A 17348-nucleotide genomic window follows, 5' to 3' on the forward strand; every position below is an offset into this window, starting at 1 on the left:
ATTCCGCTGAGCCCCAACTTCTTTCACTTGGAAACAAATGACTTGAACCAGATGATCTTTATGCTCCTCCCCGGTGCTAAAATGCCCAATCCTCTTAAATATTAAGATCTGTCAAGAGTGTTCTGGAGGAAAGAGAAGGCCAGACTGAACCTGCTGGCCGAAGACATGTGTTTACAAAGCTGGCTGAAAATAACTGTGACTTTAAGTTGTCACAGTCTTATTAGCACTTTGTGGTTTCCTGTTATGTTTCATAGGAAAAGTCACTGTGTCCCAAGCAGTGCATTGTCAACTTCACTCACTAATGTTACCTGTTTAAAAACAAATGTTCTTACTTTCAAACAGAAACTGTGACAACTTTCTTGAATATTTGTTTCTTTGTAACTGATCCAAAGAAATAAGGAAATGATCAGCCTGCCCAGTCACTGCTATCAAACACTCAGTGTCATCCAATTTATAAAAACTCAGCTAAAAATGATCTCAAACTGATACATGTCAAAGTAATTATCTTTAGTTGATAGGATTTCAGGTGGTTTTATCTTTATTTCTCTTTGCTCATTTATATTATCCAGTCTGTCTACAATAAACAAGTAGCATCTGTATAATTTTAAAAAATCGTATATGGAAAAAAATTACCTTAAAAGTCTTAATAACAATAAACAGCACATGAGCAGACAGCATCATCCACTCCAAAAGAAAACTAAAGTATGATAGGGGGAACAAGAGCCTCTCAAAATCAATTCTGTTAACCAGTGATGCTAGAGGAAGAAATAGAATTACTAGCACACTGAAATATCATCAGAGCATTCTCATTAAGTGGTGCTTATTCTGATCACAGACATTTTATAGGTGAACTTTCACAATGTTACAGCCAGCAAGCCTCCCCCATTGTGAAACCAGGGAAGCTGGAAACCGAGAGGCTAGATCAGAGCACGTGCAGATCACTGAGCTGGTGGACAATGTCTGGTGCACAACTGTCCCCGACGTAAAAGTGTAAACAAACAGAAAAGACAGAGCCATCGATAAGATAAATGTGTATCTCACAACACAAATATTTATCTACAAAAATTATAGGAATTCAAATTAATAATATTCCTGAAATTGGAGTGTCACATATAATGGCATACAACAAAGCCAAGTCTTTGGGTGTCTGAACTTATCTCCATCCTGTAAATTAAGCGTGGCTCTTCTTCCTGGTGGCCTAGAAGATACTTTAGCGGGTGCCTATCCTCACGCACATCCTTGGCCCACACCACACACACAAACTCAAATACAATCTAATAATTAAAGGTGTAGGGGGAAATGCCCCAGTTTGGCATTCTCCATTGCATCTTATTAGAGCCTTTGGTTATGTGACTTTAGGCAAGTCCCATGGATCTCTTTGGCCTCGGTTTCCTTATATTTAATGGAAGAAGGCTAAAGAAGATCACTAAGTCTCAAAAAAGGGAAAGGAAGGCAAAACCCCCAGGAAGAACCTGATGGGACTGCACCTGAGATAGTTATGCTCTCTCAAGGGAAGATTAAAGAAAAAACGAGACACTCAAAATCTGACTATGGCCAGAGAGTGTTGTGGACGTGATGGGCAGGGGTGGATCATCACTAAGGTCGACACTATTTCCAATACACTTTGACGTGAAACCTCTCCCTGAACGATTCTAACTTTCTAAATGAAGGGAGAACGTGGGTAGTGTTGAAGGGACCGAGTTAATTGACAAGTCTGAATAATCCGGTATTAAAACTACTTAAAAAGAAAAATTAAAGAGGAAGGAGGCGGCATACCCAGCTTTCCCAAACCAGTTGCCCATGACAGCAACCACACAGGGCCACCCAGTGGACTGCAGCAGGCCATTCACAATCCACAGGCAGCAGTACAGCCACTTGTTGTAGAAATGCAGCCATTCTGTGACAGTGCCAAAGATAAACACCTTGGGGAAGAGGGAAGAAAGAGGGACATGTAACATCCATGTGGACACCTGGAGTACACTCAACTGCCAAGCACACTGTGTTTCTGCATGAAGAGGCTAAGGAAGTGGACATTCAATGTCTCGACCTACGAGACATGTGGCCGACTCTTGGGATGCTCCTGCTCAAAGCAGCACTGAGTGCGTGAGACAACCACCAAACCACTGCCAACCAAAGAGGCAAAGAAGGCAAACGGCATAAAACTCATTAGTGATCATCCCTCCAACTGCTGTCTTCAACTCTAAAAAGTCAAGTCCTCATTGTCTGACTTCCTTTTATATGTAGATCACTGTGTTTCAAAAAAGAGAAAGGAAGGCAAAACCCACAGCAGGACACCTGATGGGAGGGCACAGGAGAGTGGACCTTGAACAACATGGAGGCCAGGGCTGCTGACCCCCAAGCAGTCACAATCCATGTTTAACTTTTCACTCCCCCAAAACTTAACTTCTAATAGCCTACTGTTGACAGGAAGCCTTACCAATATATTGAACAGTCGACTAATACATATTTTGTGTGTTTATGTATTATAGGCTGTATTCTTACAATAAATAAGCTAAAGAAAAGAAAATGGTATTAAGAAAATCATAAGGAGAGCCTGCAGGCGTGGCCTGGTGGTTGAGCTTCAACCTATAAACCAGGAGGTCACGGTTCAATTCCTGGTTGGGGCACATGCCCAAGTTGCAGGCTCAATTCCCAGTGCGGGGCGTCCTGGAGGCAGCTGATCAATGATTCTCTCTTATCATTGATGTTTCTATCTCTCTCTTCTTCTCCCTTCCTCTCTGAATATATAAAAATACATAAAAACGCCGAAACCGGTTTGGCTCAGTGGATGGAGCGTCGGCCTGCGGACTGAAGGGTCCCAGGTTCGATTCCGGTCGGGGGCATGTGCCTGGGTTGCGGGCATATCCCCAGTGGGAGATGTGCAGGAGGCAGCTGATCGATGTTTCTCTCTCATCGATGTTTCTAACTCTCTATCTCTCTCCCTTCCTCTCTGTAAAAAATCAATAAAATATATTTTTAAAAAAAAATACATAAAAACATATTGGGGGAAAAAAGAAAATCGCAAGGAGAGAAAATACATGTACAGTATCTATTGAAAAAAATTCCCATACAAGTGGACCCACGCAGTTCAAACCCATGTTGTTCAAGGGTCACCTGCGTTTCCGTTTCCTCTTCCTCAGGCCTGTGTTTGTGCAAGGCTGTCGTGGGGACTGGGAAGCGCCAGCTGTCACTACTAGTGTCGCTGCTAAGTGAATCTGAGTAACCCTTGATAGACTCAGTCATTTAGCAGCATTCATGCCTCTGCTTTTCTTCCCAGGCATATTGCTCAAGTGGACATTTTATTTGCGGTTGAAGTCTCTTTTGGGAATACCTGGCATGGGTACGTAGAATACTGTGTAATGCCAGTTACATGGCATTCTGAAATGAGCAAAACTCTAAGGACAGGAAAATGGTCAGTGATGGTCAGAGACCAGGGGAAGGAGGAGAGGTGGCAGTTACACACTATACTCGCTGGTCAAACTTCAGGATTATACACTAAAAAGGGTGAGTTTATGTACATACTTCAATTGTTTTCAAAAAAAAATTGTTTTCATATGTTTTAAAACAGGTTTTGAAATAGTATGTATATATGTGTGGTGAGCAGCTTGTGAATAAATAAAATGGTTCAATCTCTAAAATTTCTAAGGAAAATACATTTTTCCCTGTACACAAATGGCAGACAGTGAAAAACAATAATAAAATAGAGTCTAACTAAACTCCATGCCTTTATTCAATCAACAAAAATTTCTCACCAGACCCTCGTAAGCAAACCAAGATGACTCACAGGGATCTTGCCCATGTACTGCGCCAGGCACTGTTCCAAATGCCTTACACACAGCAACTCGTCTAACCCTCACTGCAGCCCTAGGCAGAGGGATTCAAGCGAGGAAGCTGAAGCCCACAGAGATCGCAGCTAGGAAATGGCAGGGGAGGGACAGAAAACAGGCAGTGCCCTCTCAGGAAGCTTGTGATCTAACCACTGGGCTCCACCCTCCCAGGAAAGCAGGACTGACACAGACCAAGCAGGCTATGCCACAGACAACATTCATGCCTTCAAAGGAAGAAATGCAGGCAGGGAGCTCCAAAGAGGAATGGCGACTTCCGGGGGGGGACGAGGGGGGGCGGCAGGAGGGGGGGGGGGTTAGTAAAGTAAGGCATTATGAAGGAAGTATCACTTAGCCCAGGGACTTGCAGGAGACGCTGAGTGAGACTGGAGAGCTGAACAGAGGGCCATCCGGGCAAGGCAGAACAGCAGGAACAGGAGTGAGGCAGGAAACAGCCAGACATGTCAGGGCGACGGAAAGCAGTCTGACCACGCAGAGCAGTGAAGCACCGTGACAGATGCGACGGCAGGCGGCTGGGACCTGGCTCTGGGCAGCACTGAACGGCATGCCATTTATGCACTGACTTTGGTGGATGAGAGTCAAGGAAGGGGCACGACCCAAATCATACTTATAAGACTCCCCAAACTGAAAGGGCAGGCAAGGGATTCAACAACTGAAGATTAATTTATTCTCTTCTTCATACAGAAGTAGGGGGACTGCTTGGATCCTAAAAACCTGACAATCATCATCATCATTTTTTAAAAACATTCAATGCCGAAACCGGTTTGGCTCAGTGGATGGAGCGTCAGCCTGCGGACTGAAAGGTCCCAGGTTCGATTCCGGTCAAGGGCATGTACCTGGGTTGCGGGCACATCCCCAGTAGGAGATGTGCAGGAGGCAGCTGATCGATGTTTCTCTCTCATCGATGTTTCTGACTCTCTGTCGCTCTCCCTTCCTCTCTGTAAAAAATCAATAAAATATATTTAAAAAAAAAAAAAAAAAACATTCAAACTTACCACTAATGCAGAAGAGCACATGCCAAAAGATAGAACATATCGTAAATTAAGCCGATCCCCAACAATACCGCTGATGAAAAGGCCCTAAGAAAACAAAGCATTTTATTTTTCAGCCTTGAATTACAACACAACCTGAAAAAAAAGAGGCACTGCAAAGCAAATGAGGCAAGCAATACACTGAGATTACTTCAAATTAAATCTCATTCTCATGCCCAGGCGAGCTGTCTATAGCAGTTTCACAAATGTTTCATGAAATGACACGGCTTCTGCACACCCTGGGACATTGCAATTCAGTGCAAAACTTACGTTCTACTTGATCCCATCCCCTAACTGCCTAAAAGGAGAGTGGGAAAAACAAACAAAGATTCTTCCAATAACACAAGCGGACAATTCCATTTCCTTTTCCAGGAGAGAGTAACTCCTAACCATCCATAATCTGCCTTCCCAAAGGCATTCCTCTTGGCCATTTGCATTCTGAATGAAGATCTGGAGCACAGGTGCTGCCTCTTTAATCTGACCCTTGGGTTTCATGACACCACAAGGCAAGGAGCTAGGGAGGCAGAGGCAATAATTAGCTGATCAGACGTACAAATGTTCTGCCTTCTGCTCTCCTGCCACGGAGTAGCAGAAATTAAAATGCTCAGATCATAGCAGCAAGCAGACTAAAGAGCTTTAGGTTTCTTCCATAAATATGTAAAATGAATAAAAGTCCCTACTAAAAACCTAGATTTTGATACAAGTATTTCTGATAAATTGACAATCTGTATTAGAGAAAATGTAGATGACAAATACCATAATAAACGTTTCTCCCTCATTACGGACAAGCTTTCACTAACTTGAAAGAGGCACCCGCAAACACTGGAGAAGATTCTATGTTCTGTAGCTGCCACCTATCCATGGTCTTATGCTACAGAGAATAATGAGGATGAAGAAAATTTCTATTATGTTTCAGATTAGAGAATCAATTTATTCTGTGCTGCTCCAACTGCCTGCACAATACCTGGAAGTTATAGAAGAAAACACAGCTCAATAGAAGAACCACAATCACCAATTTTCCATGGCATTTACCTTTTACCTCTGAAATCTATTTTATCCTATAGACAAGTACTATCACAACCTTATAGACGAGGAAACTGCATATCAAAAAAAGGTTAACCCCGGCTGGGTGGCTCAGTTACTTGGAGCATCATCCCATATACCAAAAGGTTACAAGTTCAATTCCCGGTCAGGATTTGTACAGGAGGTAACCGGTTGATATTTCTCTCTCAAATCGATGTTTCTCTCACTCTCGCTCTCCCCCTTCCCTTCTCTCTTTAAAATCAATAAACAAACATATCCTCAGTGAGGATTTAAAAACAGGTTAAACGCCACTGTGAAGCCAAGTTTAACACAGCTAGTTGATAGTGGTAGAACTGGTTTTTCCACTAGACTCCACTGATTCTTAAAGTACTTCATAAAAGGCCTTAGCCAGTGTGGGTGTGGTTGGGTGTCCTCTTGTGCACTCAGGGTTACTGGTTCCCTGAGAGGATGGTGCACATGCCTGGGGTGGGGGACCTCGATTCCGGTCCAGGATGCAGCTGATCGACAGATGTTTTGCTCTCACATGAATGCTTCTCTCTCTCTCCCTCTCCTTTCCCTCTAAAAATCAATTTTAAAATCTTTAATTAAAAAACACTTCATAAAAGGCTCATAGAGAAGCCTCACTCAGAATGACCATATATGTCCAGGGTGAGGAGCTAGGCTACATGATCTAATTTCTGTTCCAATTTTCTAACTGTCCTCTTTGAAGGTATTCTAATAACTACCCAAATAAATCTTTAGAAATTACTTTGGGACTTTCATTCAGTATTTCACATCACTGGACAATTTCCAAGACAGGAAAAAAGATGCTGGGAGAAAAGGTCAGACTGCTCCCACAGTGCCCAGTGCCAGCTGTTGCCACCCTTGGCCCCACAGTTCTAACTTGGCAGCCACCACTGACATTCCCTACGACCAGACCCCCTGGCTGCCCAATCCGAGGATGACCTCAGACAGAGTCAGCCCCTGCCACCCTGGGATGGCTCCCAGGACTCCACCCTCTCTCAGCACTCTTGCTCCCCGCAGCTCCATCTCAGCCTCCCTGCCCGTTCCTCATCTTCCCTACCTCACTTCTGGGGTGGGGAACCTTTCTGCCAAGGATATTTACAACATTATTCAGGGGCCATAAATTATCAACTTAAAAATTAGCCTGCTAGCCCTGGTGGGGTTGGCTCAGTGGATAGAGCACCAGCCTGGGGACTGAACGGTCTGGGGTTCGATTCTGGTCAAGGGCACATTGCTCAGGTTGTGGGCTCGATCCCCAGTGTGGGACACGCAGGAGGCAGCTGATCAATGGTTCTCTCTCATCAGTAATGTTTCTATCTCTCTCTCCCTCTGCCTTACTCTCTGAAATCAATAAAAATGTATTTTTTTTTAAATATTGTCAGAATTTTTTTTTAATTAGCCCGCTATATTTGGTCAAACATTTAATTAACTCACCCCTAATGCCTTGGCAAGGCTTATATGGCCCAAGATCTGGACGTTCCCCACCTCTGTTCTAAATGCTGGAAACCCATGGCTCAGTCTTCACACTTCTTCTCTATCTTCACCAACTCTCTCTCTTTTTTTCTTTTTTCTTTTTACAGAGAGGAGGGAAGAGGGATAGAGAGTTAGAAACATCGATGAGAGAGAAGCATCGATCAGCTGCCTCCTGCACACACCCTACTGGGGATGTGCCTGCAACCAAGGTACATGCCCTTGACCAGAATCGAACCTGAGACCTTTCAGTCCGCAGGCCAACGTTCTATCCACTGAGCCAAACAGGTTAGGGCTTTTTTTTTTTTTTAGATTTTTTAAATTGATTTTGAGAGAGAGAAGGGAAGGGAGGGAGAGAAACATCGATCAGCTGCCTCCTGCACACCCCCTACTAGAAATTGAGCACACAACCCTGGGCATGTGCCCTGACCAGGAATTGACCCGGCAACCTTCAGTGCATGGGACAATGCCCAACAGCTGAGCCACACAGGCCAGGGTTTCACCAATTCTCTTGATGATTTCAGTCTCATAATTTTAAAAATCAGATACACGCAAAGGAATCTGAAATGTGTGCCTCCAGCCTACATGTCTGACCTCATTTACCCACTTCAGGTCTCTGTTCAAATAACCCCTTCTTTGTGAGGTTTTCCCCAGCCACCCTACTCAAATTACACCCCCACCTGAGCTATCTGTTCCCCTTTCCATGCTTTATTTTCCTCCACAGCACTTACTACCTTTAAATATATTTCATAATTTACTTATTTGTAGCATTTTGTGACTGTTTGTCTCTCTTAGCTCCCACTCCAAGATAGAAGCTTTATAAAGGTAGGTTTTTTCCTATGTTGTCCGCTGATGAATTCTCATTGACTGGAACAGTCCCTCCCTGGCACATGCTATGTGCTCAATTTGTCAATGAATGGATGGATGAGAAGGACACAAAATATAAACTTCTGAACACTCCTCAGTCAGTAAATTCAAAATGTCTTATGAACTTCATAAAACTTGGAGCCATTTCCTTCTACATCTTTCTTTAAAACCCTGGAATTCTAAAACTTACCACGGCATAGGAGAAGAGAAAAATAGTATCCAGTGTTCCGAGGAAAAGAGTGGCTTCCTCCGCACTGGGGAACAAATGGTTGCTGCTCCAGATCTACAGGAACACACAAGAGCAGGTCAGTCCCACTGGTATCCGCCAGTGCTTTATATTCCTCCAGGCACCTTCACGTACAACCTCCCCCACTCTCAGAGACCTGGTGATGCTGAAAAGAGCACACAAAGTCCAACTACTTCATAATTCAGTGGCCCGCCCCCCTTACCCTCAGTCAAAACTATTCACTTAATACAGGAGCCCCCCTTATCCAAGGTTTTGCTTTCCACAGTTTCAGTTACCTAAGATCAACTGAGCTCCAAAATATTTCAGTATATTGGGGGGGGGGGGGGGATTATGCACATTCAAGAACAGGAGAGTGGAAGGAAGGGAAAGAAAAAGAGAGACTACATTCACATAACTTTTATTACAATACTAGAGACCCAGTGCACAAAATTCGTGCACAGGTGCGGTCCCTAGGCCTGGCCAGCGATCAAAGCTCAAGCGTCTGACGTGGAAGGACAGGTCCCAGCTGACCTCTGGGCCCTGGGAAGCACCTGGGCCCCTGGGCCCCCAAATGCCCCCCTTCGCTTGAATCACCGCGCCCAAGTCCCCACCCAGAGATGCGGTAAGCACAGCTGGACGCCAAGGGCCAGGGCGCAGTGTGGGCCTCTGGGCCACCAAGTGGCACTGCACAGAAGTTGGCAGGCAGCACGTTTCTCCTGGCCAGCCTCACAGACCAACTCCTGCGCAAACTCATAGGGAGCCCGACTGGCCTCTGCAGTCCCAGCAGCTGTGGCCCGGCTCACCCAAAAGAGGCCACGCAGGTGCAGGGCAGACTCCTCGTGGGCACCCGGTACTTGAGTACGGAGGCTTTCCCGGCACGTGAGCCCTGGCATCCCAGGGGAGGTTAGCAGGGGGAGTGAGAGCGAGCTTGGCGGACACCCCACATTCTCACTGCAGCTCCGTCCCCATCACCTCTGCCCCCAGGTAGCCGGTGAGAGGTCACAGTCCCCTACCCAGGCACCACATCGCCGACACCCGCCATGTTCCACACCGCCCCCGGTGGTCAGCGCATGTCATAGCGAGCGGTCAAACTCCCGGTCTCCCAGTTGAACGACTACCTGAAGGGGAAATTTGCATATTAGGGTTTTATTATATAGGGTATTGTTATAATTGTTCTATTATATAATTAGTTATTATTGTTAATTTGTTACTGTGCCTAATTTATAATTAATCTTTATTAGAGGTATGTATATATAGGAAAAAGGATAGAACATACAGGGTTTGGTACTATCCAGAGTTTCAGGCATCTGCCAGGGTCTTAGAATGTATCCCCTAAGGATACGGGAAGACTATCTATATATACAAAAGCCTAAGCGACCACTCGACTGGTAGCTATGACATGCACTGACCACCAGGGGCAGATGCTCAACGTACAAGCATGGAAACATGGAATAGACTGATGAATCTGAGAGGGAAGGGGTGGGGGGAGGGCGGGAAGAGATCACAAAGATCTTATACGTATACTAGAAGCCCGGTGCACGGATTCACACACTGATGGAGTCCCTCAGCCTGACCTGCGGGGATCGGGCCAAAACCAGCAGTACAACATCCCCTGAGGGATCCCGGATTACGAGAGGGCTCAGTCCAGGCTGAGGGACCCCACTGGTGCACGAACCCATGCACCAGGCCTTTAGTCCTACTGTAGTTATTTTCTTTTTCCCCTTCAACTTTAACATTGATGAAGCAAAAGCTGTGGTGGGTAAAACTGCTGGGCTTTGGCATGAATCGAGCAGTTACACCAAACTGTGCTATATTAATTACTGTATTCTTTATTGCCACACTGACAGTAAAGAAAAAAAAGGTCAATTTCCCTTGAGAATGTTCTTTTTTTTTTATATATATTTTATTGATTTTTTATAGAGAGGAAGGGAGAGAGATAGATAGTTAGAAACATCGATGGGAGAGAAACATCGATCAGCTGCCTCCTGCACATCTCCCACTGGGGATGTGCCCACAACCACGGTACATGCCCTTGACCGGAATCGAACCTGGGACCCTTCAGTCCGCAGGCCGACGCTCTATCCACTGAGTCAAACCAGTTTCGGCGAGAATGTTCTTAATGAAGTAGTAAAAATTATTAATTGTATTAAATCTGGCCCCTGAGTATACTTACTTTTACTATTCTGTGTGATGAGGTGGAAAATACACATACAGACTCTGCATACCAGCGTGAGATGGCTGTCCTGGAGGAAAGCACTGCGCAGCTGTGTGAGCGGCAAGCTGGTATGTCATTTTTACTTGAAAGAATGACTGACATAAACCGGTTTGGCTCAGTGGATAGAGCATCGGCCTGTGGACTGAAAGGTCCCAGGTTCGATTCCGGTCAGGGGCATGTACCTTGGTTGCGGACACATCCCCAGTGGGAGGTGTGCAGGAGGCCACTGATCGATGTTGCTAACTCTCTATCTCTCTCCCTTCCTCTCTGTAAAAAAAAATAATAATAATAATAAAAGAATGACTGACAGACAGAGGGCCCAGTTTTGAGTATTTGAGTACTGTATTTGGCAGATTTGAGTATCTGGCAGATATTTCCTCAAAAAAGAATGAAACAAGCCTGTCACTTCAAGATTCATTTAAAGTACAAGATAGACAAATGGATGTTAATGTAAGGTTATAAAAAGTTAATTAATACAGTTTCAGATTCCACATTGCAACTACCCTTCAAGAAATTGCTACTTGTCAAATTCTGGTGTAATATCAGACAAATACCCACAATTAACTGAAAAGGCTGTTAAAATACTTCCCCCCTTTCCACCATGTATGTGTGGAAGACAAACTCTTCAAAGACTTGAAATTCAGAAGCAGACATGAAGACCCATTGTATTATATTCAGCCAGACAGGAAGAGATTTGCAAGGATGTGTCAATCAATGCCATTCTCCTCACTAAGTGATTTTTTTTGTCTTGAAAAAGTCATTTTTCATAAAATGTCATTCATGTTGCCCAGCCAGCATGGCTCAGTGGCTGAGCATCGACCTATGAACCAAGAGGTCACAATTCAATTCCTGGTCAGGGCACATGCCCACCCGGGCTGCAGGATCAGTCCCCAGTCAGGAGTGTGCAGGAGGTAGCCAATCAATGACTCTCTCATCATTGATATTTCTATCTTTCTCTCCTTCTCCATTCCCCTCTGAAATCAATGAAAATATTTTTTTTAAATGTCATTCATGTTAACATGTTGTAGGTTAATTCACTTGAAAATAACTTAATCATGTATTTTTTAATTTGTTTTAATTTCTAAAATAGTATATATATACGTGTGTATGTATGTGTATGTGTATGTGTGTGTGTGTGTGTGTGTGTGTGTATATATATAAATACACATAACCAAAAAGTTCAAGAACTGCTGGACTAAATGATTTCTGAGATGGGTTATTAAAGAAGGAAAAAAAAAATTTTAATCCTCACCCAAGGATATGTTTACTGATTTTAGAGAGAGGAAGGAGGTAAGGGGAAAGGAGAGAGGGAGGGAGGGAGGGAAGAAGGGAGAGATAGAGAAACACCAATCGGTTGCCTCTATTACATGCCCTGACCAGTGATCAAACTTGAAACCTAGTCATGTGCCCTGGGTGGGAATCAAACCCACAACCTTTTGGTGTACAGGAGGATGCTCCGACCCACTGAGCCACAATGGCCAGGGCAAGAAGAGAAATTCTGACTTAGAATAGTAAAAAGAAAAATCACAATGAACAACTAAAAAACATGTATCTTCAACAGGAAGTAAAATCTGAAATTATAAGAAAATATGTAAAGTGTGATTCTAAAGTACTGGGACTCGTTTCTGGTGGCTTATGGCACCGGTCTTTTACTTTAACAACAGGCACTGCTTTCATGATCGATAAGAAACCAGCTCACATCTAGATCAATCAGTATTTCAGCGTGCCAACTGGGGCCCTAAATATCTCCAATTAGTTATTTTGCCACATTTCCCCTCTAACCACAATCTTTGATCCCTGATGTCATGTGGGCTCAATAGGACCCAGGATTAAGCCCTCTTGGGCACACACCCAGGTGACCTAGAGACCCAGGCCTCAAGGAGCTGCGCAAGTTTCAGGATTTTCTTTTCTCTTGGGGGAAGCCACCGAACTCCCGAGCACATGGTTTTCCCAGGAACTGACAGACTGCAAACAGCTCTTTTCTGTTTCACTGCCAGAATTCAGCTGAAATATACTTCTGCTTGCCTACTTAACAAGCGTAAAAAAAAACAGAACCAAAAACTAAAACAACAAGGTAGGACTAACAAAAAGAGTCAGAAAATAGGTTAACAGAAAAAGCCTAATGAAGAAAGTTTAGGTCCATAATATAGCTCTGATCAAGATGACTATACCAGTAGGTGAGAAATGGTCCAAGTGCACTTAGTGAATCGTCCAATGTTTAATGAAAGTCATGGACAAAATGGCTTCAAATGTTCCGGTGATTCAAGCTGTCCTGCAAGCATGTACAATTACCACGTGAATATACCGGCCTGCATGTATGTAAGGTTTCCTTGTGTTGTGGGGGAGGCGCCGTGCTAAGTCACTACAATTGCTACATATTGGGACACTTCCTGGAAGCATGACATTGTGGGCACATTCAAAGGTCACGGTGAGAATGTTTGTCACAGAGTAAGGGCTGTGCACGGAGGTGGGGGAACCACGGACGTGAAAGAGCTTCCTGGTGCACAGAAGGGAGCTCAAGCGACCTGAGTTAGGGTTTGCTCTCCGTCTCAGGTGAGAATCTGAGGGACAGGAGCTGTGATGTGGTTGAGATGGAATGTTGAGGACACCCTGAACCCTGCATCCTTCTCCTGAAGAGAACTCTAGAATCTCTTAAGCTATTCTCTCTCTCTCTCTCTCTTTTTTTTTTTTTTTAAACATGTTTTTATTGATTTTACAGAGAGAGGAAGGGAGAGAGAAACATCAATTGGCTGCCTCCTGCACGCCCCCTACTGGGGACTGAGCTACAAACCCGGGCATGTGCCCTGACCAGAAATCGAACCAGCGACCTTTCAGTGCACGGGATGATGCCCAACCAACTGAGCCACACTGGCCAGGGCACTTACACCATTCTCAAAGAAGGACTGTACTATCTAGAGAGGTAAGACTTTTTAATTTAATAGAACAAATTTTTGTTAACAATTTTCAGTCAAGTTGTCCTCAAATATTAGATTTAGCCATTACCTCTTTATTATCTAGAAACAGAGATTTCATGCTAGCTTCACTTAGTATTTCCAATGTTTGTCCATGTCAATGGAATCCATTATACATTCTCAAGGTATAGAGACTGGGCCTGCTTAATTCACCATAAAGTACCTAAGATAGCTATGCATAAAAACAAAAGCACCCTGGTTGGAGTGTCAGCCCTCGCACCAAAGGATCTCCAGTTCGATTCCACATCAAGGGCATGTAACTGGGTTGCAGGTTCAATCCCTGGCCCTGGTCAGGTCACATGCAGAAGGCAACCAACCAATGTGTCTCTCTCACATCCATGTTTCTCTCTCTTTCTTTCTCTCTCTCTCTCTCTCTCTCTCTCTCTCTCTCTCTCTCCCTGCCCCTCCCTCCCTCCCTTCCACTCCCTCTTAAAAAAATCAATGGGGGAAAAAATAAAAACAAAAGCTGTAATAAATACTTTTTGATGATGCTATTTAAGGCATTTAAGAAATGTTTAACAATATATGTAAACAAAATATTTTTTAGAGTGCATACTCATTTACATATACTTCTGCCACTAAGTTCCTTTCCACTTCAGACAAGAAGGAGTCTCAAAGGGAAGCTGGAGTAAAGGTGTAATACACCCCAGCACAGGAGTGAGGGTACATGCCATCTCTGCACTCCCAGCAGTAGTCTTCAGGAAACAACCCTGGGTTTGAAAGTCTAAAGAAAGAATGGAAAGTCAGCACTGCTCTCCACGAGGCAGGTCCACATACACACAGCTCTCCTCAATGAGTCAGCATCTGACTTCTGCAAAACCAACCCATCCAAACTACTTCATCCACAGTTCTAAAACAGCGCCACAGTGAAACCTATCTTAGCAGCAGAGTAAGTAAATAAGTAGCTAAGCAGAAAAGTTAATGCCTGTTCAAAACAAGCTAATAATGTAACATGGTCCCTGGCAGGAAAGAGTTAACACAACAGGCCTGAGATTGCTATCCTTAAAAAGACCTGCTTGCAAGGCTGGCCCTTGCCTGGCATCTGGAAACTTGGATTCCCCAGAGGGTTCCCATAATTCCCTGCTAAGACTGGCTTACTGTGTCTGAACTGTTCAAACAATGTGGTTTATGAGTAACACCTGCTTTCCTTCTGGGAGTGTGGGATTTTCGTATCTGCCAGGCAGAGTGCCTCCACGACCAGCTCCAGTAAAAATCGTGGGCACCTTGTCCCTATCGGGCTTCCCTAGTAGACAGCTTCTCACCTGTGTTGTCACAACTTGTGCTGGAAGAATTAAGCACACCCTGTGTGACTCCTGGAAAAGGGTTCCCGGAGGCCTGTGCCAGTTTCCTCCAGGCCTCAACCTATGTGCTTTTTTTCCCCTTTGCTGACTTGGCTCTGTATCCCCTGACCTGTAATGAACCACAGCTTTGAATACAACTATATGCTAAGTCCTGTCAATCTTCCTAGCGAATCGTCAAACCTGGAGGTGGTCTTGGGGACTCTCAACCCAGTTATCTAAACACGAAGGCAGCCTTAGGCAGTACAACCAGAAATGTAGTGCCTAAACCAAACCCTATCGTTCTGTATTTATACAGACGGTACCTGAAATACCACATTTAGTGTTCAGTGTCACTAAACTACAGTTGAAGGAGCCGGGGATGTTTTACCTAAACAAGAAGAACTTGGGGAGACAGGCTTTTGTCAGAGATACAACAGGCGTCGTGCAGTGGGAACAGACTTCGTGTACATGGCTCAAAATTAAACAGCAGAACGTGTTTATGTCAATAGAAGAACTTCCTAATAATGAGAGTTGGTGAAAAATATAATTGTGCATCTCAGAAAAATAGGGAGTTTCTTCTCCCTACAGGTTTTAAAACAGAAGCTAGGTGGTCATCTTCAATAACCACAAAGAAAGACACCATACTGGTGGGAGGCTAGGGTGCATGACCTCTCTGAGGCCAGGCCATCCTGAAGGTTTGTGATGAGTCAGTCAATGATCATTTAGAGGGATTCGCTGTGCACACAGCACAAGTCAAGCATCCGTCGGAAATCCAGCTCTCTATTCTTAACACCTTTCCTTTTAGAAGTCCCTATCAGGCCCTAGCCAGTTTAGCTCAGTGGATAGAGCGTCAGCCTGAAGACTGAAGGATCCCAGGTTTGATTCTGGTCAAGGGCACATGCCTGGGTTGCAGGCCTGATCCCCAGTGGGGGGCATGCAGGAGGCAGCCGATCAATGATTCTCTCTCATCATTGATCTTTCTCTTTCTCTCTTCCTCTCTGAAATCAATAAAAATGTATTTAAAAGAATAATAATAAAAGTTCCTATCAGGAACTTATCAAGTTAAATTCGGGAAAACTGGGAGCCTCCCCACTAGAACATCAGCTCCATGATGACAGGCTCTTTTTTTTTTTTTTTTTTTTGTCCTCTAGGCTTTTACTCTCTGTGTCCTCAGTGCCTAGAACAGGGTTATGCAAGATAGACCCACAATAAGCAATTGCCTGAATAACACATTTACAGTTTGGGGGCAGTATATATCCTTTAGATCTCTGTCAACTTTAAATTGGTCCAAATCAGGGAAATAATTCTTAAGAAATAAAACACGCTACAAATATAAATAAACAGCTATAATTCCACATAAGCAGAACTCAAATAACGTGGTAAAGACTGAGTGGAATGGATCTGTGTATTGAGGTAGGTGCTATAAAGGACAGCATCTCTTTCCCAGTCATCAAAGAATGTTCTTGGCCCATGTGAGTACAAGGGACTAGGCTGCATACTCTCTGAACTTAAGCAAGATACAAATGAACAAATGAATCAATCAGAGAGCATGCAAATACTGAGACATTAAACTATGTAATACACAGTGTGCACAGTTTAGGAAATAAAACACAGCAGAAGCAAGAAAAAAACTCTACTTTTTAAAAAGTGACATTTTATCTTGACACAAAGAGAAAAGCACAATTTTGATAAGTGGAAAGAAGGTAAATGAGCTTACAAAAGAACATGAGCAAAATCTCAAAGACAGAAATAAGCATAGTACTTGTGAAACTCAATGAAAAGATGGCCTAGCCAGAATTGTGTGATTTCAAAACAGTGAGAAATAAGCTGATTGGAGTGGTATTGAATCAGGGCAAGCTAAGGAATCAAACAGAAGAGTCTGGACTGTATGCCACAGGAAATAGTAAGCCATTTCAGAGTCCTAAGCGAATGAAACAAAATAGAAGACCTTGGGAAGAATTCAGAAGTAGGCACGGTTCCCTTAAATCCATCCCAGCACTTTGTTCTACTTACCTCTACAGGTTCAATCGATCTGTTAAAAGCACTCGGGGTCCACTGCTTAGAGATGCTGACTTTGACATTGCTAAACGTTTTTCTTGATGCATGGAGCAACGAGTAACTACAAAAGAGAAGAAATACAGCTGAACGAATAGCAAAGAAAACAGCCTTTAATGAAATCACAGACATATTCCTATTTGTTCTTTCAGTTTTAGAAAAAGAGAAATACTGCTTTATAAGGACTATCAACTAAATTAGTCTCTGCTAAGCAAAAGAAATAATTAACTAATCTTCAACATCAGCCCCCATGTTCACTCATAACTTATCCCTGGATCTAGAAGATGAAAATGCAACTGATCCCAACCCACTTTAAATTATGGTTCAGTTCTGGCCCAGC

General features: G+C 43.8%; 1 protein-coding gene across 2 annotated transcripts in view; it reads right to left on the minus strand.

Moving 5' to 3' along the window:
• SLC37A3 (solute carrier family 37 member 3) overlaps window positions 1-17348 on the minus strand; it is a 44882-nt gene that overhangs the window by 17657 nt on the left and 9877 nt on the right. For both annotated transcript variants that reach the window (XM_081102477.1, XM_081102478.1), the window contains exons 3-6: window positions 16967-17072; window positions 8451-8543; window positions 4841-4924; window positions 1777-1922 (exon numbers count right to left, since the gene is read on the minus strand). In XM_081102477.1, coding sequence (XP_080958603.1) covers window positions 1777-1922; window positions 4841-4924; window positions 8451-8543; window positions 16967-17072 — 429 coding nt within the window. The remainder of the gene's footprint in view (window positions 1-1776; window positions 1923-4840; window positions 4925-8450; window positions 8544-16966; window positions 17073-17348) is intronic.

The sequence above is a fragment of the Myotis nattereri genome, assembly GCF_964212035.1.
Source record: "Myotis nattereri genome assembly, chromosome: 11".
NCBI lineage: Eukaryota > Metazoa > Chordata > Mammalia > Chiroptera > Vespertilionidae > Myotis > Myotis nattereri.